At 42.7% G+C, this 23,267-nt stretch overlaps 2 protein-coding genes across 3 annotated transcripts in view; one reads left to right on the top strand and one right to left on the bottom strand.

The window, feature by feature from the left end:
* rerg (RAS-like, estrogen-regulated, growth inhibitor) overlaps positions 1 to 7,580 on the bottom strand; it is a 54,471-nt gene extending 46,891 nt beyond the window's left edge. Inside the window, exons 1-2 of one of the 2 annotated variants that reach the window (XM_076011556.1) lie at positions 7,320 to 7,580; positions 1,696 to 1,838 (exon numbers count right to left, since the gene is read on the bottom strand). In XM_076011556.1, the coding sequence (XP_075867671.1) occupies positions 1,696 to 1,756 (61 nt within the window). In that variant the 5' untranslated portion in view covers positions 1,757 to 1,838; positions 7,320 to 7,580. The remainder of the gene's footprint in view (positions 1 to 1,695; positions 1,839 to 7,319) is intronic. The other variant, XM_076011557.1, reaches the window with a different exon arrangement.
* A 6,911-nt stretch (positions 7,581 to 14,491) lies between these two features.
* slc2a13a (solute carrier family 2 member 13a) overlaps positions 14,492 to 23,267 on the top strand; it is an 84,835-nt gene continuing 76,059 nt past the window's right edge. The window contains exon 1 of the mRNA XM_076012095.1: positions 14,492 to 15,614. Coding sequence (XP_075868210.1) covers positions 15,014 to 15,614 — 601 coding nt within the window. The 5' untranslated portion in view covers positions 14,492 to 15,013. The remainder of the gene's footprint in view (positions 15,615 to 23,267) is intronic.

Raw genomic sequence — 23,267 nt, 5'->3', positions numbered from 1 at the left:
GGGAAGTTTTGGGCAAAGAAACATCAAAATTCTCACAATTCTGAAATTTCTGAGTTGCCACTTGACAAGGTCATGATTCCAAAGTCATCCACATAGAGTGGTGCCAGGGTCACAGATGGGGCATTTTGTTGTTGTTGGTCCCAACTGGCAGCAGTGGTTGACTCAAGATCATCAAACTGTTTCCAACAAGAAACAAAATCGCAGTGTTTTGCGCCAACAAGACGCCTGGCTGCGCTCACATTCAACCCAAAGGTCGCCAGTCGCTAAGTCAACATAACTTCACAATCCGGCACTCACACTGACCTCCTCCGACATGGAAGCGTGTTTTTAAACAGCTGATCGTTGGAGCAGAGGTGATCTGTCTTTATTCTCAGCTGACAGGAAACATATGGCGCGCATTACTGCGTTCGCTACCTGAGAGAAAACATATGGAGGAGGATTGGAGAGGAGGGGGGAGGGGAAACCCATACTTTCAGGCTTGATGCAGCCATCGGTGGGAGGGGAGGTGTCCTCACCAGAGAGAAAGCAGCCTCCTGCTGCAATGTCGACGGCGCAATCAGAAGCGAGCAAGAGGGGGAAATTACTGCAGCTGTAAAACTACTGTAAAAATAGACATTGATGTGACGGAGGGAGCCGCAGCGAGGCGCACAACACACTAGTTGAGTCACACGGCCTTAGTGAATTGGATAATTAAACAAGTGCAAATCACATTTTTAATGGGTCTAAGCGATGGAGGGTATCGTAATTGAACAGAGAGTGTAAAGCCCTTTGTACCTCAGAGTACAAAGCAGTACGAGTACGAGCCCTCGAACCCCAAGATACACAATAACGTTTGATTTGATTTGGTTCGATTGGACTGAGGTTGTGGAAAACATGCAGGGCTTAACAAATTTATTAGATCTGTGCATTTCAATGTTAATGTTTCACCATCAATTGCAAATCAGTAAAACGCATAATATTATATCTTGAGAGCCGCAAAATTGTAGTCATTTACTCGCAATAACAGAGAAATTACTTTTGGTGGTCCAATTTTGCCTGATTAATTTATGTCTTCTCAGAGAAGCCCAGTGATCCAGCTCAATTTCTGTATAAATAAGGAGCATTCAAAGTTCTAATTAGTTGTTTCACTCCGTTAACATATTTAATTCTGAACAAATGTTTTTATAGATTTCTATATATTTGTTTACTCATTTTTATGGTGGGCAGTCCAATGAAAAAGTGCTTAAAAGCACTTTGTTTGGTGGGGGGGTGAAAGGTGCCATACGATGTGAAGCTCTCTTGACCAGTTTATTGATTTATTCAATAAACTGTCAAGCGATGTGAAGCGATGCTGCTCCTCTAGAGTAGGGACTGAAAAATAACGATCTGAAAAGGTCCTTTGAGTTTATTTCGACACCTTTGTATGAGCTATTAGGCAGCAGGATGCCTGTTCCAATCCTTTGTTTTCAACCCATTTAAGTATGACCAGACCAATTGCCATGGGCGGGGTCCATTTAGGGCCAAAAATAGCCACAAATGAGTGGCTGTGGCTGCCCAGCCCCCAACCACCACGCCACCACAGACTGACCACGTGAATATTTATGTGAAACATTCCACCATCGTGTCATCCAGGCCTTTTGCAGGCGCTTGCCAAAAACACACTCTCACACTCGCTCGCACACAGAGAGGGTTTTTCTTCTTCTTCTTTCTTCTTACCTGACTTGCCCACTCCGGCTCTGCCGAAAACAGCCAGCTTCACCTCCGGGCTTTTAGCCATGACAGCAGCTCTGCAGCCAGCGAAGATCAGCAAAGCGCTCAGCGAGCCGCGAGGTCGGCCATCTGTCCTCGGAAAACAGCTTCTGGTGGGAAACAGTGGGTGTTATCTTTGCTTTGATGCAGAGGTACATTTCAACACCTGAAATATCCCACTGCTTTTTATTATTATTATTGCCCTCTCTCGTGCATGATTCATCAAACAATATGTGAGTCATGCGCGTGTTTTCCAGTTGGCCTCAGTACTTTTGCTATTTACTTTGGCCAGAGGGGCTTTCAACACTTCTTTTTTGCCTTTTGAGAAATTGCCTTGACATTCTTTCATTTAGTTTTTTTCCCAACAGATTTTCAGGAAGCACTCGTCTCTATTGTTTTTTCGGCGGCTCCGTCCTTTCAGTCTTTCTGCATTTCGAAAGTCAAGGTCACAGTCAAAGATTCATGTGATACAACTTTGAAGGCCTTTTCAACAAAGAGAGTGGCCTCTCTTTGAAAACAGAAGCTTAATGCTCGGAAATTGAATGAAAAAGTGCTGTGAAAGTTGTTTGAGTGGGTCATTGTTCACATCCTTCCAATGTAGTATTGCAGTCACACAGTCTCAGAGATTTTATCGGCTCTAAACAGTCCAATGTCCCTCTAAAACAGATTACAAACACAGTTTTCAAAAAAGGACAAATCAGTAGTTTCAAAGTAGAAAGTCTTGTGCAATAAGCTGCAATGTGAGCCAACTGCTGGCAGGGACTGACTTCGTCCTTGTGTCTGAGCCACGTGGACGAAATTTAAAAAACAAAAAGACAACAATGCACAAGATGACAATAGAAATGAAAAAGACAAACTTAAAGGCCTGGTGTGTACGATTTAATAATACCAATGGTAAGACAAAATGTTGCAGTTAGACTCCTTGTCTTCTCAAGTGATTCAGCAACTAAATGTGTGAGCATGATAAATTGCAGTTTTTTTGTTTATTGTTAAAGGGATCACAAAAGCAGTATGAGCTAATCTTCCTGGGGTCCACAAAAAAGAAAGTACCAATCTGAGAACTGTTCTCGTGAAAGCATTTGCAGCAGTTCCACGCAAACGCGATTGCAGAAGCACTTAAGCCATTGAAACGACTCGTTTCATGTGAGAACCAGGGGGTGAGGCTATGGAGCCGTGTGTGGGATCTGTCATTAAAAGCGCATGGGAACACGTCTTCTCTCGTGCCCGCCTGTTAACAACTGCAGCGAGGGGGGGGAAAAAAAGGGCAAAACTAAAAACAGACCGCCAGTCGGCCTCGTATGGATAAATAAAGAGTCGAAAAATGTGCGCGTTGGTGCCAGAGACATGTTAGCCAGGTTCACGCTGTGGTTGAAGTTATGAGGTGGCCAGCTTCCAGCCCTCTGCCTCCCCGTCCACACACACACACACACAGACAAGCACACACACACACACACACACACACACACACACACACACACACACACACTTTTTCCTTATTGTAAAAACACACACATGGCCATATATGGGGTTGGCTGGTGCCGCTTGGTGTGTCATCCATCTCCTTGTGTCTCACAGCAAGGCTCATCATGACGCCCGCTGTTGCCTTCTCGTGTTTTCCTCTCTGTCATTATTAGTGTGGATGTTTTCTTTTTCTTCTTTTTTCCCACCAGCTCAACAGTGTTGTTGTTGTTGTGTAGTCCTTTAATGCACTCTTTCTGCTTTCTGTTACAAATGAAATCCCCACTTTTGTGTCACCTTTGGCAAACGGGAAACTGCAATCATGGAGGCATCAAATTTTTATTTGCAAAAACAATTTTTCTGCACAGGGCTTTCCATGCAGAGCCCATGCACAGAAGAGGGTTCTGTCCCTTACGGACACACATCACAACAACGTGACAATAACATGTAATAATAATAATAATAATAATAATAATAATAATAATAATAATTAAAAATATATATATATATATATATCTAAAGCCAAGTCAGTATGACGTCACTTTTCTGCTGTGAATGTCACATCACCACTAGTTCTGTTTGGAGCAGAAGGTGTTTCCCTGAAGTCAAATAAGTGAAATATCACGTATGACTAAGATTTCAAAAGCGGAGAGAAAAGCTACTAAATTGGGATTGGAATGTAATTTAAAGAAATTACACTGATAAGATATCCTGCAAAGCTGCAAAATTTTTTCAAATTCTCGAACTACAAAGCCTTCAGCAGACTTTTTGGACTTTTGGATGTGTCAAATCTTAAAATTGAAAAGAAAAAATAAATATAAATAATTTGAATATCGACAAGACTTTCGCAGATTTAGCTGAAGAGGAAAGGGAAAATGGATTGTTATTGTGGTTGTGATGCAAGGTTGTAATTACGCAGTAATGGTGGGCTTGCCTCACGTTGCCAGCAAGCAGCACTGCAGTGAGGATAGGAGAGTCTCTCTTCCTCTTCCTCCTCCTCCTTCTCCCCCCCACCCCCTCCTCCTATTCTTCCTCCTCCTCCTCCTCCTCCTCCTCCTCCTCCTCCTCCTCCCACGCGGCCGCAGGGAAACACCGGTTGTGTCTCCCTCTCCTTTGCCGTCATCCATCCTCACAAATGTTTCCCATTTGCGGCATTCCGCCCACACACCCAGCAATCCCGACAGGAAGCTTAGCATCCAGAAGATAATAATAAGAGCAGCAACATATCTGCAAACACAGCAGCACCGCTTCTGCTGCAGTTCCCTTGCGCCCTTTAGACAAAAATAGCTAGCAAACCACTAGCAAAAAAATAAAAAGGGGAAAAAAACAGCATCTGGAACCAGGCACATGTTTATCAGCAAGCGGGCCTGAAGGAACAGTGCGTATTGTGTTTTGACCCACATGCCTTCTTGCCGCCTTGAGCACGGTGAGATGGTCATCGCTATCAGCAGCTATGTCTCCGGAGAGCCGGGTGCTGAGATCCACAAGCCGCGATGGGTTCGGGCAAGATTTGTCCGGAAGTTTGACCTGAAAGCCTTGCCCCACCCCTTGTTTGTAGCCTTCTCCCGCAAAAAACACTGGTCGTTCATTGGCTCTTCCGCTTTGCTCAAACAGCGACGAAAAAACAAAACAGGATATAATTTTAAAAAACTGCTTCGGTGTGCGTTGTCACTGTTATGGGAGAGGTATCTGCACCCTGTGTGACATCACAGAGGGCTGATTTCCACAGCTGCATGTCTAAGCGCACCTTTAACGAAACTCATCTTTGGGATCTTTAGGACCTTTAAGTCACTATTATTATCACAATTAAACTTGATGTCAGACGAATCCAAATTTCAAACTTCAACAACATTTCCACCATTTTAAAGGTACAAAAATACCAACGCAACCTTTTAGAAAGCCCTTGTGATGTATTCAGTAAATATATAAAGATTTAGACATGATGCATCACCTCTTTTTTTCTTCCTCTGAACATTAAAATGAGTCACACTAATAGCAACACTCAAAACCGCTATTCTGAGCTGAGGACAGTAAAAGGTAACACTGATGTATACTCAGACTCACACAATGAACCTGACACAACCGACTGTATGAACTGCCCCGATGAAACAAGAACTGAAAACCAAACACGGTCGACAACGCTGCAGGCATATGGAAAAAATGGACAGCTCTGTCTCATCCACCTTGCCAACATCCGATATGAAGCGTTTTTCATTTTTAGCTGTTAGCTAGAGTTTGGCTGCTTATCGGCTAGGCAGGGGTGGGTGACGGGGGGGCTCTTGTCGCGTTACCAAATCTGATTGGTCCCCTCGATTGCTACAGGCATTTCCTCCAATCACCTTTTGCCAAGCACGCTGCCGGTTCCTTGCCAGACAGATACTTGATATTGGTAGTGATAAATCAGGATCGTGAAAAACCCTGGCCTGGAATTCCAGGTTACTATCACTCAACTATGCACTCCATCAAATCACAGTTGTCCAACTGTCCAAATCCCCTCAAAAGCAGCTTTATAAAAATGAATAAAATAAATGGCAATGCAAACAGCAGGTCTTTCAATGCTTTTGCCTCCAAATTACTTTTAAAGTCTGTGATTCATTTTCATCTTTCCAAACAATTATTTGCTCCCACTTATCTGGTTATAGATAGGCCTTTTGTGTTTGTATGTGTTTGTCGAATGTCAAACTAGTTGGATGACGTGCACTGGAGGCTTTGTAAAGAGTTTGATAAGTGACCTTTGTTCAGGATATAATACAACTATTTTATTTATTTATTTTTGCTTTGTTACCTCTCAACCCAGATTGTGAAACCTGGCAAATGGACATTTTCTTGTCCTTTTCTTCCTGCCGGGCACCCAGCTGCCTGCTGTGTCATTTTTCACTCTGAGAACTGACTCTGGGTGGTGGCGCTGTGGTTTCGGGTTGGATTACAGACCATGGGAGGAGACCTGCCGCACCGCTGGCTATAGAAAGACTGCAGACCGCAGGCTTGCCTTCAAAAATAAATCCAGCTTGCTGGTGCAGTGCCACTGAAGTGCAAACCGGAAACCGGTGAAACCAGTGGCCAAGATAATGTTGCACTCAGAGGGCGAAAAAATCTATTTAAGTCACATGAGATAAAGTTTGCTTTTAAAAAACAAAAAAACATTTCTTATCTGAACTGTGGTTCCGGGGTGTTGCTGTCGAGTGAAAAAGGTGCTTTCCTCTCTTAGCCTGCTGCGGCTGCTGTTCAGATCCCTATCAGACAGCTCTAAGGCTTGACAAACTTTGGACTCCGCTGATCTCATCTAGATTCAAAGTGCTCCTATCAGGAAGTTTTTTTGTTTTTTCTGATATCAGTAAGAAGGAAAATGTCCGCTTTGTGAGTCATCAGGGAAGGAAGAAACACTTCAACCTTTTAAAACAACAACAGAGTGAAATACCCAGTAAGCTGGTCAGGTCTGAGGTGCATATAGTGCATACACTATATGATCCTTGTTGGGGAAGGAAATAAAATCAATCCACCAAATGAGAATTTTAAGACATGTTTGAATATGTCTCCAGTAACGTGATAAGGTACCATAATCATCTCAAGGGTAATATTCCAATACAATGTTGGAGTGTAAAGAAGCCAAGCTCAGTATTATGATACTTGGTTTAAAAAACAAAAACAAAAAAACAACCTCACAGAGCAGTACTGTATTTTTAGGGAAGGTTTTTACAATAGTTGGTCTTGGGTTGATGGATATCTGAACTGTAAAGACTGATTGGGCTCCTTTAAGAAACGGTGGTGTCCTCAGCACAGGATGGATGTGATTGACCTCGACATCCCACTGAGATTGGAGCCATTATGTAACACTTGTCTCCAGCTGCTGCAGTTGCTCCAAGCCTGCATGTGAGATAAAACTGTCGTATGATGACCAAACTTTTCATTAGCAGTCACATGCCAACTGTTAGGCTCTGTCCGTTGCTAAATTAAAGTCCCTCTGAAATAATCAAGTCAGTCTCCTTCAGAGAGCGCTAGAGAGAGAAAAAAACAAAAACAATAAACACTCGATCTTCCCCTCAGTACACAACAAAACAGAACAAAGGTTTTAATGGACTTTTCCTTACGTGTTGGGGACACACCTAAAATTTCAGATCGGCAACAAGACTCACCAAGACGGCTGAACGGCAGTGACAATCCACCGGCGATGGAGTGATGATCTGCCCGGAGTGCCGCCGCTGCCCGCCTCCTCCTCAAGAGGTAGCGGTGACCTTCCCAGATGCAAGAAGTGCACCCGTTGAGACAGCCTGGCTTCACACGCAAAGGCAGGAGGAATGGATTGACCAGGCGGAGCAACGCAGCACTCACGTATATGAAGGAGTCCTCCGTCGTTGAGGGTCAGAGGAAATATACGGAGCGGAGCTACGGGAGTTCCCTACACTCTGCTGCATTCGACTGGGGCTTGCTGCATGCCGCAGCAGCATGGCAACATCGAGTGGGCCAGCGCGACATCTACTGGCGTAAAATTGTATCACGCGTTTCGTCGCAGAAAATCGTCAGCGTTCCTCTTCTCTCACATTAAAACGAACATTGATCGACTGCTTTAATGTACTTTAATTGCGAAAACGAGATATGAAAACACACTAGTCTATTCGGACAAGTGTGAGTGGGCCATAAAATCAAACTTGATAAGTCTGCTTTAACCTGTGACTTATGCAATGTTTGCACTGTGACATAGCGAGCTCACTGTATGATGTATAAACCCCAAATTCATAAAAAAACAAAACAAAAGAAAAATCAATTTAATAATTAATAAATTAAATTAAATTGTATTAGTAGCAAGTAAATTGGCTTTTTTTTTCTTTTTTTAAACTTTGTGTAGACCCAGAAACAATTAGCATGGGACACAAAACAACATAATATGGGTATAACGTTTCGAACATTTGGTGTGGAATTGTTTCCTATATGTTTTTAGCGCATTAGGCTGGTTTAAAGTGCTGCTCTCGAGTTTTGTTAGCCCTACAATGCATCTTAGCTAAAACTCAAAGGTATCCGCTAAGCAATTAGCATAAGGCACATAATAACATTAGACTATAGGTATAATGTTTAAAAGGCAGCGGCATATGTTTGTTTTGTTTGTATCTTGTTCATTCATTCAATCAGGGGCGGTTCTAGAATTTTTTTCTTGGGGGGGGCAAGCTAGGGGCACAGACTGTGGAAGCGTGGCACACCGGAACAACATTTTTTTTTAAATGCCCTATGTCTTAGGTCAATAAATGGTAGGCTGAGGTATGAATAATAGAACTATTTTATTTGCCCAAATAATGCACAAAACGGTGTAGCATCCAGCATTTAGTAATCTTATCTCACTGAGTAAAATGAGTGGGTTGATCTGTGCTCTGGGAGAGTATACTGGTGTATCTACTAGTAACCGAGTAGTATTAGTTTCAGCACGATAAACAAGTGTTTCATACGTATCTATGTATCTTTGTTAACTTATAGAGATGGAGACAAACAACTGAGTTTAGTTTTTTTTGTTTTTTTTTTTGTTTTTTTTTTATTTAAACAGGTACAAAGTGCATACACATCAAAAATCCCTTTGTGAGAATTACATTCAAGTGACCAAAGTTTGACTTATATTACAAGTACACAGTTTATGTGTATTATTTACAAACAGGATTATGACAGCTGAATACGCTTGTTTTGGTGTTGACTACCTGCAGAATGCTGAATTGCAGATGATGGGCCCTCAACCTCATCATTGGGAAAAGTTCCTGGGAAAAGTTTTATCAATTACTCAAAATGTCAATACAAGTATAACATCAACTAAACTTTCAATACTTATTCAAATGTTATCATTTTAAAGACATCCAGCTTCCTTTCTTGACATTGTGGACATATCCTATTCACTTCATTTAAACGTCTTATGTTATAGGCCACTTGTCTATTCATTAGCTCATAAAAACAACAACCACACTTCCATTCAGCAACAATTAAAGACCATTAAAATAGACATAAAGTAATAAAACAGAATTTAATTAGATTAAATTAATATTGCCCATTCCACAGTCCAGCCCAATGCAGAGGTGGTGTGCGACTTTGAGTGTGACTGATTCAGGATGCAGTGACTGACTGATACCTTGATCGCCGTTATCTGCAGCTTTTTTTTTTCTTTACTGAGAAAAAGGTCTAAATTTTTTGAGTCCCTTTGTCTCCATCACCGTCTGCCCCTGAAGAAATCATGAATATTATTTGGTTAGAAATAATAAAGTCAGAAAATCACTTTCCTTAAAATGAAACACACATGGGTATCACATGCAATTATATCATCCTGTAATGGGATGGTACAGCAACCCCAAGCTGGTTTGTTTGCACACGTGTATGAAATAAATCATTTTGTAGACTGAAACCGTGAGTGAGGCTGGACACCTATTTGTATTTTGTGTTGCTGACAGCCGCCGTGTCACTCAGGCTCGTAGCGTCCACACTGGCTGTGTGACACAGCGGCTGTCTGCTACACGCAGCCTGTGTGAATGCTACAACACGACTGGTCGCGCTAAAAGCTAACGCTTAAAGTATACCCTCCACTCAAAAAAGCCTTGTCACTTGTATTTTGTGAAGCAACTTTTATTTAATAGGCGACAGAGGCGCTGACACAGATACATACAGTGAGTGTGTCAGTTAAGTTAGTTAGTAAGTCTTGCTTGGGGCTGCAGTGACGATTGTTTTTCCATATTTATAATGTAATTATATCATGATTAGCAGAATGAGCAGAATGACGCTCCCCAGAAGGAGTCGGTGATCGTTCCACTGTGGCTTCCAGGACAATTCCCCATGTGTGTGAGTATCTCACTGAAAATACACAGATCACTCATTTATGTTTTCAGCCATGGCAAGAGTTAAATCTGTTGATAAACGGTAAATGAACTGCGCTTATATAGCGCTTTTCAGCAACTTCACAGTACCCCAAAGTGCTTTAATGGTCTCTCATTCACCGATTCACTCACACACTCATACACCTGTTTGCACTTGGCAGTACATATAGTAGATATCACATCTGACACTTGTATAGTTTTTTATATCATTTCTAATGGCAATGGGTTGAAATATATCACAGGTTCTGTTGCACTAAAGCGTGATAAAATATTTTGTAGATGTTCCATTGTTGATTTGCTGGTAGTAGTGTCGTGACTTGTGTTGAGACAATTTGGTGACATAGCATTTGGATACAATCTATGTGGCACATATTTATGACTAATACATGAAAAAAAACACAACAGGTCTTTCTAGGAAGAAAAAAAACACATCTTTATTAACAATTGCAGATAACAAATAAGGCACATGTTAAGTCACAGAAATGAATACAAATTAATTCTAAGCAAATTCAACAACTGCACATGAGGGAATTCTGTCACTCTTTGAGTCACTCAACATTTCACACAGTTTGTGGGTTCTCTGCACCTTCGCAAGTCTCAGAGATCCCCAGTAGGATCCAAAAATGATTTTTAAAAATAAACTTTGGGAAACATCTTAGGACTCCGTTTTTGTGAATAAAGAACTTTACAAACAATGACATTATAGTCACTGAGTTTGGCACTTTTGTTTTATAAAATTACTTGTGTGTGTGTAGGTGGGTTTGCCCCCACCTTTGCGTCATCAGTCACACCTGCGCTGCAGTGAAATTTAGCGTCATTGATTACACCTGCGCCAGAGTGAAACTAGTCGTTTTAAAAACACACGCCAGGCTGCAATCAGCACTCTGTCGCCGGGCGTGTCCACGTGGAGAACTCTGTCTTCTGCAGCGCTAAGCCTTTCGGCTAGCAATCCTACGCGGGCTGGGCCATAAGCGCGGCTGGAGGAGGAACCCTGGCGGGTGCCCGTTCATCGGGAGGTGGTGCTGTGTGTGCGTGATCGTGTGCGTTCACCGCTTGGCTGTTAAAGCCGCAGTTTGTCTGAGCGTCTCCTCCTCTGGTGCTCGGTTCGGCCGCAGCCGTGCAGCTGAATACCGGTGCCCCGAGACGGGAGTTGGAAGGACGCTGGTGTGTGTGGGCCCCTTAGTTTCTTATGTTTAAACAGTCTTTTTGGTATACTTAATTTCTTGACACTCAGGCAGCGAAACCCTGGTCTTCTTTTAAAAGTGTTTTTCTGTGTTTACAAAACAAGAGTTAACTATTTTAAAATTGTCAACTAAAACTGTTTTTGGAAGTCCATCTTGTCCTCTTACATCCCAGAGTGTAACAAACCTGTGTAGCCCGAAGAATTTTCATTGTAGTTTATTTCCTGGGGTGCAACTCCCCAGGTGGCGTTGTCCGGCAATCCTCCCCCATTTCCCCTTACACACACACTGTAAGAATTGTCTCCACTTCTGCCAGTTCCCCTCGCCACACTTGGTTTACTCTCTCTCTCTCTCATTTTCTGTACACATTTTGTGTGTGGTATTTTTCATCTTTTCTGCCCACCTACCACTTTGGGCACTTGGTACCATGGACGTCAGATGCATAGCTCTTTACCCGCAAACAAACACGAACAGTTTTCACATAGCCAGAGTCCTCTGCAAGATCATTAAGCACCGTACCTACAACACAGTTGAGTGGGTTTTAATTGCACTGCAAGGTAAAGGGAGAGGTTAAGCTGAATGGCAGGAGTAATCATTAACAACCAGCGATCACCTCTTGGGCAGACACAAGGGCTGGCCAGATCCTGGTTGAACAGCCTGGGATTTGGATGAGAGCAGCTGGAACAGAACAAATGTGAAATATGACAAGGTAGTTGTAAGACTGAGATCACTCAAAACGTGCATTTGTGATCTGCATATTCCTATTGAAAAATCACCAGACAATCATAAAATCACTTCCAAATGAACGTGTTGCATTAGCTCTGTCTTTTAATTTTCTAATGGAATTGAATTCACACTAAAATCAGCAAATGTGTATGATTTAAATAAATTTGTGATTGGGAGCGAAAACAGGACCTTGGGTTTGACGCCTATCATGAGGCAGCACACTGTCTGCTATTCCTGTGCTTTGCGCATTTAGTGTACATAACCAATTTTATGATTATATTTGATTTCTATGGACACCACTCTGATTTACATAGTTTGTTCATGGCCACTTTACTACCTTAATAGTACCTACATTTTCTGTCAACTTTTTTATATTTTTTAAAATAAAACAAAGGTTTGTATTTTTGATTAGCTGGCATAATAGTCTTGCTTTGAATTTGAAGGTGTTTGCCAATTTTATTATTTCCCAGCTGTCCTCCAGATTTTCTCTCATCTGTTTTTTTAATTTATTTATTTATTTATTTCAACCACAAGGCTTGACAAGGATTGGTCCATGAGTCACTGAAGCTAATTTCCACAGATCAAACCTTTTACATCGACTAATGGACTCACTCACGAGCCATTAACCGCCTGTGCACATTCACAATCTCTTGTGTGACACAGACTTCCACTTATCGTTCCCCCATTTGCACACAGATGGATAAATTGACAACCACATTGTCCCTTCAGGCCTCAAATGTGGAAGCAAAGTGTTGTGGTCCAACCTATTTGAAGGCACATCAGTGGTGGAGAAGGTAGATTGGGAATTCCCATGATGAGAACTGAGCCAGAGCTCATGAAGACATTTTTTTTTTATCTTTTTCCAGGAGGAGCTTGAAGTTTGGTGACAATCATTTCTTCAGCTTTTCTATCTGAGGTGTCGTCTTTTGTGAGATAAAAATTATTATTATTATTTTCAGTTCAGATAAGTTCAAACTGGCATTGACTCAGTGAATAGTACGAGCTTCCTCATTAGTTCAGTCACAGGTTTACAGATTCAAGCTGAAGTTCTTCCTGGCTGTGATAATTTTTTTTTTTTTTTAAATGTTTCTAAAATCAGTGGGTGTGAATTCATGTCAATGCCATCAGCTGTGTCAATTTAGGAGACAAAAACTTTTCATTACGATGGTTTCTGGGTGTTTGTGAAAGTGCAGTTGTTGACTGACTTTCACTGTTCTCTTATATATCCTGCCTGACACATTCTTGTGGTTGACTGAGAAACAATAGTTAAAGATGATAAGAAAATTGTGATCGGTTTCTCCGATTCAAGGTCCTGCAATACCGAAATTTGCTCTGCAGATGGCAGCCTTTATCTTTAGCGTTTGTATTTCTCGTTGTTTTGTTTTGAAATAATAATTTGGAATTATTTATTAATTCATTTATTTTCTTGAAACAATTTTAGCGAGGATACAGCTTTTTCGGTTTTGTTGAGACCTCGTCAAGGCATTAACATCAGTGTGTCCAATTTAACTTATGTTTATATAAGTTATGTAATTCATTATTATCATCATCATCTGTCCTGATGAAATTTTACATCTGTCGCGGAAACATTATGAACTGCTAAATTCTATAAAAAGTAATCAGTTTGTAGTTGATAAAGTTGAGTCCAATAAGGACTGTGTAGTCACTTCTGCTGAGGTCCAAGAAGCAATTTTGAAGCTAAAAGATAATGTGTGGTCCTGACAGCTACAACTCCTACAGCTGAACATAGCAAACTTGCCAGTAAGCAACTGTACCCACAGATGGCTTTATGGTTTTTTTTGTTTTGTTTGTTTGTTTGTTTTTGTTCATGGAACATTGCCTGACTCTATGCTCTCTGTTGTGTTGGTACCAATTATTAAAGATAAAGTGGAGAAGGTGAATAGTTCAATAACTATAGGCCAATAGCGTTGGCACGTGTTATGTTTAAAGTGTGGGAGATGGTTCTACTGAATAGGATTGAGAGGTATGTCTACTGGCAACCAATTTGGTTTTAAGCAAAAGCATGGCACAGATTTAAGTATTTTTTGCATTAAATGAGATTTTATATAAATATAATAGGCTAAACTCAACCATGTTCATGAGTTTCATTGATGCATCTAAAGAATTTGATCGTGTAAACCATGTGAAATTGTTTTTAAAACCATCTAAAAGTGGGGTCCCTGTTTGTTTTTTAATCAGGATCTTGGTGTACTGGTACTCACACCAGACCATTAGAGTGAGATGGGGGAATGTAACATCTGCTCCTTTCCATGTGTCCAATGGTGTCCACGCCAGGGTGGAATTTTGTCTCCTTTTTTTTAAATATATGTATGTGACGCCGAACATGTCTGTATAAGCATTGAACATAGTGGAATGTTTTGTTTGTTTGTTTTTTAGATTTTTTTTTTTTTTTTTTTTAGTTTTTGTTTTGTGGATGTGTCCGTTTTGTTTTGTTTTTACCTCGTTGTTTGTTTCCTCCCCCACTATTTTACTGTGATACGGATCCCTTAGATTTGAAATGAAGAATTAATTATTATTACATAGATGTTGATTTCATCGCAGTCGAGTCGAAACGCTCGACGTTTTTATTTTTAGCGCGGACCATTAACTATGTGGTGGGACGACGACAGCACGTTCGACACGGCGTCACGTTGCCAAAACAACGTTTCTTCTTTCTTTTTCTTCTTTGCGTCACGGCGACGCTGCCATTGACGAGCTACACTCCTCCTGTTGCTCCTCCCCGTCTCACCTTTCCTCTCCACTCGCCTCCAGTCGAGTCGAGCCCCTCTCCCATCAGCGGCAGCACCCGGACGAGATGCGCTCACACGGCTGGGCAACAAGTTTACGCAGCATCAGGGATTACGGTGTTGTCGTTTTTCATGAACTACCCTCTTGTTTTTGGACGACTAACTTCGAAACGCGGGTGAAGAGGGGCGTAGAACAAGTTTAGCGCGTCGAGTCCCCCCCCCCGCCCCCCTCCCCAGCCTCTTTTTCCTTTTCTCTTTGTTATTGTTTTATCTCACTGTCGTTCTTTGGAGGCGCCGAGCACAACTCCCGCAGCCCTGTTCTGCGTCGCGCTTCCACATGTCGCGAAAGCACGGCGACCATGATTACAACCTGCGGAGCATGAGCAACCTGATGGGCGAGCGCTGGAAGCGGGTGAACGACGGTGGGGAGCGCAGTCTCATCAAGGCTCCGTCAAGCGGCAGCATCAGCAGCCAGGGCGCCGCCTCCTCTTCCTCCGCTACCGCCACTGGTGGCCCATCGGCGGCGCCTTCTTCCTCCACCACCGCCGCCAACAGTACAAACACCGGGGACTTGGAGAGGGCCGCCCGCAAGCAGTTCCAGCAGGATGGGACGCCTGGTTTCGTCTACATTCTGGCCGCCTTCTCCGCCCTAGGAGGCTTCCTGTTCGGCTACGACACCGGTGTGATCTCCGGGGCGATGCTGCTGCTGAAGCGGGAGCTGGAGCTGAGCGCCCTGTGGCAGGAGGCGCTCATCTCAAGTACTGTGGCCGCCGCCGCCCTCTCCGCCCTGCTGGGCGGCTTCCTCAACGGGCTGTTCGGGCGCAGGATGTGCATCCTGCTGGCCAGCTTCTTCTTCACCGTCGGGGGGATCGTGCTGAGCAGCGCTCCCAGCAAGGAAGTCCTTCTGGCGGGGAGGCTGGTCGTCGGCGTTGGGCTTGGTGAGGCTTAACACTGAGAACGTGCCTTTAAATGTCGCAAAATGAGTAAAGTTCAACTTTTTAAAAACCTTTTATTTAAGTAAAAGCAAAACGTGCTCAATCTTAAAATTGGCTTTAAAATAAAATATGTATTGCGCAAAACATAATATACCTATATTTTAAAACTGTTCGATCTTTACTTCTTTTCTCCAGCTCCACTGTTTGGAAAGTGTGTGCTGAAACATAATTCCGGGTATCATTCCTTTGAGATGTTACAGAGGGGACTAATAACTTGCTCTTTGGTTGTGGACATCATTGCAAGTTGCAGCAGGTCAAATTTATCTAATATTAATTCTGGACTCAAGTGGCATCCTCTATGTAGCTCCCTACATAACTGAATGATTAGCCTGTGTTTACCACCTCCCACAAAAAAAACAAACAAAAAAAACAAACAAAAAAAAAACACCAAACTTCATCTCCCAGCCAACAGTCAAGAGTCTTGGTCGCATCTTTCACGTCTGGAAAGGGGGTAAAAGCAGGATGGCCACAAGGACAACCTGACTGGGCATGCTATTGCTAGCATGGTGGAAGTGTCAGGAAGGAGTCAGTGCCCCTTGTCACATCATGAAGGACCTGTTTTTGAAACTGTTTTAGCATCCAATTGCTGAAAAATGGAGTGAGGCAAAAAAGTAAAGGGTGGACTTTTCTTTCTTCTTTCTGGGGAGTTCACTCACAGGCTGGAGGCACAATTTTACAATTAAACATTTGTGACTTGAACCTTCTAAAGATGCTCTGAGACATCAAGGCTGATAGTGACGCGGACAGAAAATAGCTCATGATTGGAGTCTCATGAAATTGTCTTGCCATGCCAGCCAGCACTATTGAGAATGTGATGCTTTATTGATTTTTCCACCTTAACAACACTGCTCCTACACTTGCTCCCCATTTGGGAGTCCAAAGGTCACAATTAGATGAAGTGCACCTTGTGGCTGCAGGTCTCACACCCCCACCGCCACCCCCTCTGGCACAAAAATCAAAAACCAAATGGCCCTGGTTTAAATCCTTACCCTTCACGTCTTTTTGACTGCCTGCTGTCTTTATTATCATCCTTAAAGTCATTTGCCATTCAAGGGTTAACAAATACTGCTTTTGAAATGACATTGGAAACCAAATCTGCAGAAGTCGTATTGACGTCCTTGTTGCCTCCTGGCCTGCTTCTACTGCCCACCTCTCTCCTGGCTTGCTTCTAGTCACCTCTGCTCTCCGCTTTCCGTCTCAAATCGTGCCACTCTTTCATCTGTCTGCACTTAGTATGACATTACATGATGCACCTCTTGATCTAAATTAAATGCACCCCCCCAAAAAAAAAATATATACATATATATTTATAGCGGCCCATGCTGTTCATGAATCATAACCCCCGTGTAGTGACGGCAGGCTTCCCAGGACTTGCACGGTGGAGTGGCTCGACAGAGATAAGGTGGCAGGGAGGTTATTTTACCTTCCCTCACCGCCTCAAGGATAGAAGCAGAATTTCAGTCAGTGAATAAACACGTTGCCCTCAGTCGAACACCAGTGCTGTCTCTCAGGCCAGCCGCAACATCTTTTTATTACAATTTTCACACCTTTCTGTTGAAAATAATTCTGGTTCTCTGCGTTTTGGTTCTTTATCTGCAGCAGCAGCAGCATGGCTTGGAAAGGAAGAGAATATTAATAGGAAAAGCACTTGGGTGTAGAGATGTAATGTGGGTATTGTAAACCAGCCTGGATCTGGCAGTAATGGTTGTTCGATTTGTGTAGACGTTGAACAAATCTTTAGTTCTGATGAAGTGCAACAGTGTATATGTACCTGCACAGTTCATGATTCCTGCATCTTCAAGTCCAGACCGAGGCATGTTCAACAGATTATCAGCTAAATGAAGATGATCGGGGCTGCCTGTGGCCATAATTGGACACGTTCGTGGCTGGATGATGGAAGAGGGGAAGACGGGATGGGATGGCAGATGATAGTGGCTCGGATGACGAATGCCCAGGCGGTAGACAGTTGGACGATGAGAGACAGATGCAGGGATAACACCTGATGAAATAGACAGATGAGTGGAAAGTTGGAAAAATGAATGGCTGTGTCGAGATGAGACTCGAAGCAGGATTCAGATGCAGAGAGCTCAGGTTTATCAGCCTTTTATTTCTTTTTAGCAAAAGCAATTGTCCCCAAAACCTAGTGACAAAGCAAAGGGCTATGAAAGACGTGCAGCATCTAACCTGTCAGTAAAAACCTACACAAAAACACAGCAACTTAAAATCAGTCCAAAGAGGGAAACGGGGATAAAGAGCTATGGAGGAAAACCATTGAACGGAAAAATCACTCACGCGGAGGAGAGAAAAGGGCTATGAAAAATAATAGAAATAAAAATCCAAACAGAAATGTAAAAAAAAATAGAAAAATAAAAAAATCACTCACAAGGAGGAAAAAAAAGATAAACGCAAAACCTAACCAAAGAACATGAACTAAGAGCAAAATTTATCAAACAAAAAGTCACTCCTCTGGAGGATCAAAAGTCTTATTGTGGCTAACTTGAAACAGCTTAGGCTCGGTTGCATCGGGTGTCGGCCGAAGACACTGGCACAAGACAAGGGGGACGCAAACTATTTAAACACACGAGGTAATGAGGCACAGGTGGAGACAATAGGTAATTGGGTCAGACGCAGAGGTGACACGTGAGGAAGGGAAAGTGATCTGAAATGAGAGGAAGGTTACTCGGTTCTTCAAAATAAAATAGGAAGTGATGAGACAAAACCGACAGGACAGGACAAACCTCACCACAGTGTGACAGAATGATAGGTAGATGTGCAGATAGATGAATGGTGGATGAATTGTTAGATTGATAGATGGATGGTCTTTTCAATTTATCCACACTGAAACAATCACTAAATTAGTAATAGCGTTGGAACAAACAAAAAAAATAATAATCTATGGATTACTGAAAAAAATGCATCTGTATTTTTGATGGATCCGCTTTGCTTTTGTCCCGCTTCATTGTAAATCTTGCATAGATTGTTGCTGAACAATGACAACTTCACAACTCCTGGTTATATTTAGCCTTCTATATACGGGCATGTCTGTTAGATTGATGTAGCGTTTAGTTTGAATCCCTTGGCAAAATGGACAAATTGGAAATGTTGTTGACTCATTACACTATAATTTTACCCTCACGCGGAGGGGGAGGACCTAACAGCCTTTTCCCTTTTGTAACCGTCCCTGTTTCTTACTTGTCTCGTGGCTACCCCTTTGCCCCCGAACCCCAAATTAGCCGCCGTCTGTGCTAATGAGGCACCATTTTTCAGCCACATGCCATGTAATGTGTCACCTTGCTTTAATACAGCGATTCTTTGCACGGGCGCTCACTCTGCCTTTCTGAGTCCAACCATCACACATCACATCCTTCCCCATCACTCCCCTCACACCCTCCACCAGCCAAAAAGGTCACCTAGGGTGTTTGGTACGCCAGCTGACCTTTGCCTGGCCACATGGACTGTTGGATGTGGACCACCGCTAGCCTGAGCAAACAGGCAGGATGAACACGGATTGATTACAATATTTTTGTGATTTTATTTAGGTGGAAGTGGGGCCGGGGGCGCAGAGCACCAAAAGGGTTGTTGAATCCAGTTGGCCCCCTTTATTGTTTGGTTGCCCAAATTACACTTCCCCTTCACATGCTTTTGTTATCCAACACCATGGAGCCTCAGAGCCAGACCTTGCAGAGTAGCTTTTTTCCCAATGTTTCCAATGTGACATGTATCAAATGTTTTCATCCGGTCAGATCACTATCAGACAATCAGCGTCCTCTGAGGATTAAAGAACAGGTACAGTTATGCTCCTTCCTTCACCTCTCACGCTCTTCTTGGTAGGTGGAGGGTTTTCTTTTGCGGACTTCTTCTTTTTCTTTTTCTCTAAAAGCATGACCCCTTCACAGTATGGTTGCCAACAGGGTGGCAGTAATTAGAATGACAATGGTTGCAGTCAAAATAGAACATTTTTATTGAACATAGTTTACATAATCAGTGCAGTTAACCATCATTATTATCGAACATCCTATGAGCTATTTCAACTGGTATTAGGTTAGGAAAGGAATCGAACATATTTTCTTTCTTTTGTTGACCAACAAACATTGCACACATTGTTAATATTGAAAAATCCTGTTCCCTGAAACTTAAAACTTTTCAACTGACCGTCCAGTCAATTGAAGCAAATTGCTTGTGTTACCACCACCGGCTACCACTTTTGCTCGACAGCATTTGCAAAAGATAGTTGTTTGGTCCCCGTCCGACCTTTTAAAGCTGAAGAACTTCCAAACCACAGACGTGGCTCCTCTTTTTGGTATTAGTTTCTCTGGGTCAACAATGTGTGCTTCGCTTTGAGAGCTCTCGCCGGCAGCCATTCTCGGCTCAAAACTTTCCTGTGCACACGCTGTGTTGTTGGTGTGCAGCAGTGAAATGGGTTCCCGCTGAAACACTTTCCCGCCGCGCACGTTACGGACGTTGTTTGGGCTATTCACCGGTATAGCGGTATATGAAAAATTCATAACGAAAATAAAGACCGGTTTTTGGTACGAACCAGTATACTTCACAGGTATAGTCTGACTCATGCACAAAGTGTATAATGTTTAACAGATAGAAAAACTTCTGTGGATGGATGAATCTTTCAAGGCCTGTTAACTCTGTTGTTGCAAGTGCTTCACCGAAGGCCGCACTGCACTCATAGGCTGAGCAGGACTTCGTTGAGTTCGCTCGACTTCATGCAAATCGTCTGTAATTGTTGTCTACAACAAAGTGAGACTTAAACTGTAGCCTTAACGGAACTTGTCACTCATGCACCTCTTTGAGCTGACAGATTGACTGTGGGGTTTGTGGGGGTGAAGGCTGAAACCTATAGACGATTATCAAGCGCGGCGCAATTATGACTCCCACTGATTGCAATCCTGTTTGACCTTTGCCCTGCAGATCATGACCGAAAAGCAAGTTTTTGATGAAATAGGGACGGGGGGGTTTAACTCGAACAATCTAAAAGCAGCTTTCTTATCGAGGTTCTGCTCGAAGGACTTCACCCTGAATAATTTGTTTTTGCCTCTGCCTCATACATATGCACAAGTATAATTGTTTCCTGGTTATATTATGCAAAAATGTTTTGTCCTTGAAAACAGAGTCGGAGAGCACTGCATAAAAATTGCCCTGTTAATTACCTCGCAATAACATTTAATTATTTCCCTCAGGCTCTGTAATTAATTGGTATTTTTTTTTGTTTTTTTTTTAAGTTATATTCACATGTGCTCTAATTTTTAATTAGAGCACACGGAATGTGTGCGTTTTAATGAGGAGCTTGCATATGTCCACATTGCTTTCTTTTGCCTGAAATGTCAAGGGAGGGCTCAGTCCCGGTTTTACATTTGTGCGGTTTGAGCAAATTTTCCCCTCTTAAAAGTTGCTTAATGAGAATGGGTAGTCAAAGTGCAAGAAAACAAACAAAAAAAAACAAACATTTTCCCCGTCGGGCGACACGGTGGCGCAGCAGTTAGCGCTGCCGCCTCACAGCAAGAAGGTCGTGGGTTCGATTCCGGACCTGGGACCTTTCTGTGTGGAGTTTGCATGTTCTCCCTTTGTCTGTGTGGGTTCTCTCCGGGTTCTCCGGCCTCCTCCCACACTCCAAAAACATGCATGTGAGGTCAATTGAACACTCTAAATTGTCCGTAGGTGTGCATGTGAGTGTGAATGGTTGTTTGTTTCTATGTGGCCCTGCGATGAACTGGCGACTTGTCCAGGGTGTCCCCTGCCTTCACCCTATGACAGCTGGGATAGGCTCCAGCAGACCCCCGTGACCCTGAGCTCAGGACTAAGCGGGTATGGAAAATGAATGAATGAATGAATTTTCCCCGTCTTTAGTGCTGGGTTTTATTATGTGGCCCTTTTTGAAAGTGAACAACCACGTCTTGGGGACGTTCTCTTTTCCGCTTGTTGCATTCTCGAGGATCTCCCCACCATTAACCTCTAATTTGCCTCCACCTTCACAGTCAGCTGTTTAGCTGCAGTGGCGATGGAGGCTTTGGCAAAGTGACTCTAGTCCTCAGATTGAGTTATTTAAACCTTGGCTGTATACCCCCCGCTGTCCTAGGGCTGCCTTCAACAAGAGCAGACGGATCCTTTTAGTGCGCTTTGCTGCTTTGAGGCTGAGCCTGACCAGACGTTGACTCCAAAGTGAGTTGGCGTGTGTCAGCAGAGGAGGGAGTGCCTCGAGCTGTTGCTGGTGCTGAAACAAAAACTCATTTACAAGTGGCAGAACAGACAATGCTTGAAAGGCGATCCTAGCAAAAGAGACAGATGCACCGGCACGGTTTGAAGTTTCACTCGTTTTAACCAGAGGTCTGAGTTTGTGTGTTCTCCCTTTGTCTGTGTTGTGCCTGTACTCATGGTTATGAGTACAGGACAAGCAATGAAAATGAATGGATTGATAGCCGAAGGTCCTTAAAACAACATAACAGCTTAAAACACGGCTAATTGCAAATTCCTTCCAAATTTTGCACGAGTATTCTTAGGGCTGGGTACAGAACTTCTACACATTTGTTGCAATGACTGAAATACGTATATGCTGTTGAGTTTTAAAGAATGTATCATCTTTTGGTGCCAAATTCTGATATCCAAGAAAGTTAATCAATCAATAATAATCATTTGGCATCTGCGTGTCAAGATCTAAAGTTGCGGGAGATTGACTTTCACGGTATAAAGGCGTGAACTATAGACACTAGCGCAACTTTTGTTAATGTGAAAATTAGTGTCATGACAAAAAAAATGAAAGTTGGGCCAAGGATGTAGCGGCAAAGGACAGGAATACAACAAATTTGATTTGGAGGAAAACCTGATATGAGTCACCAGTATAATGGAAAATAAAAGGTTTGTGCTGTAATGGCAATATATTTAGGTTGTTGTTCAAATTTGTTCTAAAACATCTGGCATTAAAAAGAGTATCGTTCTGGAACCAGTATCGAAATTGACGTATCAAAAAAAAATGTGAATGATGCCCTCAAAGCTCTGTTATTAGACGTATCAATGAAAAAAATTAAACCTTTTCAGAGCATTTATGCAACAAGACTGTAGGATGAGCATGACTCATTTTGTGTCGGATTTGTGTTACAAGTAGTGAGTCGTGAAGTGATAACCTTGCAAGGCAGCTGGATCACTGAGGTTTAAAGTCTCCCTAAAAATCTGCAATCAGTTTGGTTTCCTTTGATGTGAAATGCGTGGTAACAACAGCAGCTGTTTGCAGTGGAAGCACTTTACACTTCGAGGTCACATGATGCACATGCACATAGAGATGGTTGTTGAGGAACCATCGGCGTTTCTTCCTGATGTTGACATCACTCTTGATGATAAAGATGAGATGCAGAATCACGCAACCAGTGATGGCAGGTGCGGCGCTGGGGGCTGAGGGAAGCTAAACATAATGTGTGAGAGTCATCACAGAGCTGAAAAGAGTGGGGGAGGAGCAGGAAGAGAGAGCAGAGGAGAGTGTGCATGATGGGAACAGCGATGGAGGCATTACCGCTGATGAGTATCTCTCCTAGTTGCTTGTGTGAAGTGTGATCATATGTCTCTTGGAGTGCGCGTCGGCTTAACGTGAGTGCA

Source organism: Nelusetta ayraudi, unplaced genomic scaffold (genome assembly GCF_046127955.1).
Source record: "Nelusetta ayraudi isolate G7.1 ecotype Tasmania unplaced genomic scaffold, CSIRO-AGI_Nayr_v1 ptg000135l, whole genome shotgun sequence".
NCBI classification, from domain to species: Eukaryota; Metazoa; Chordata; class Actinopteri; order Tetraodontiformes; family Monacanthidae; genus Nelusetta; species Nelusetta ayraudi.
The sequence above is the reverse complement of the archived record's forward strand: the minus strand, read 5'-3'. Positions and strand labels throughout refer to the sequence as shown.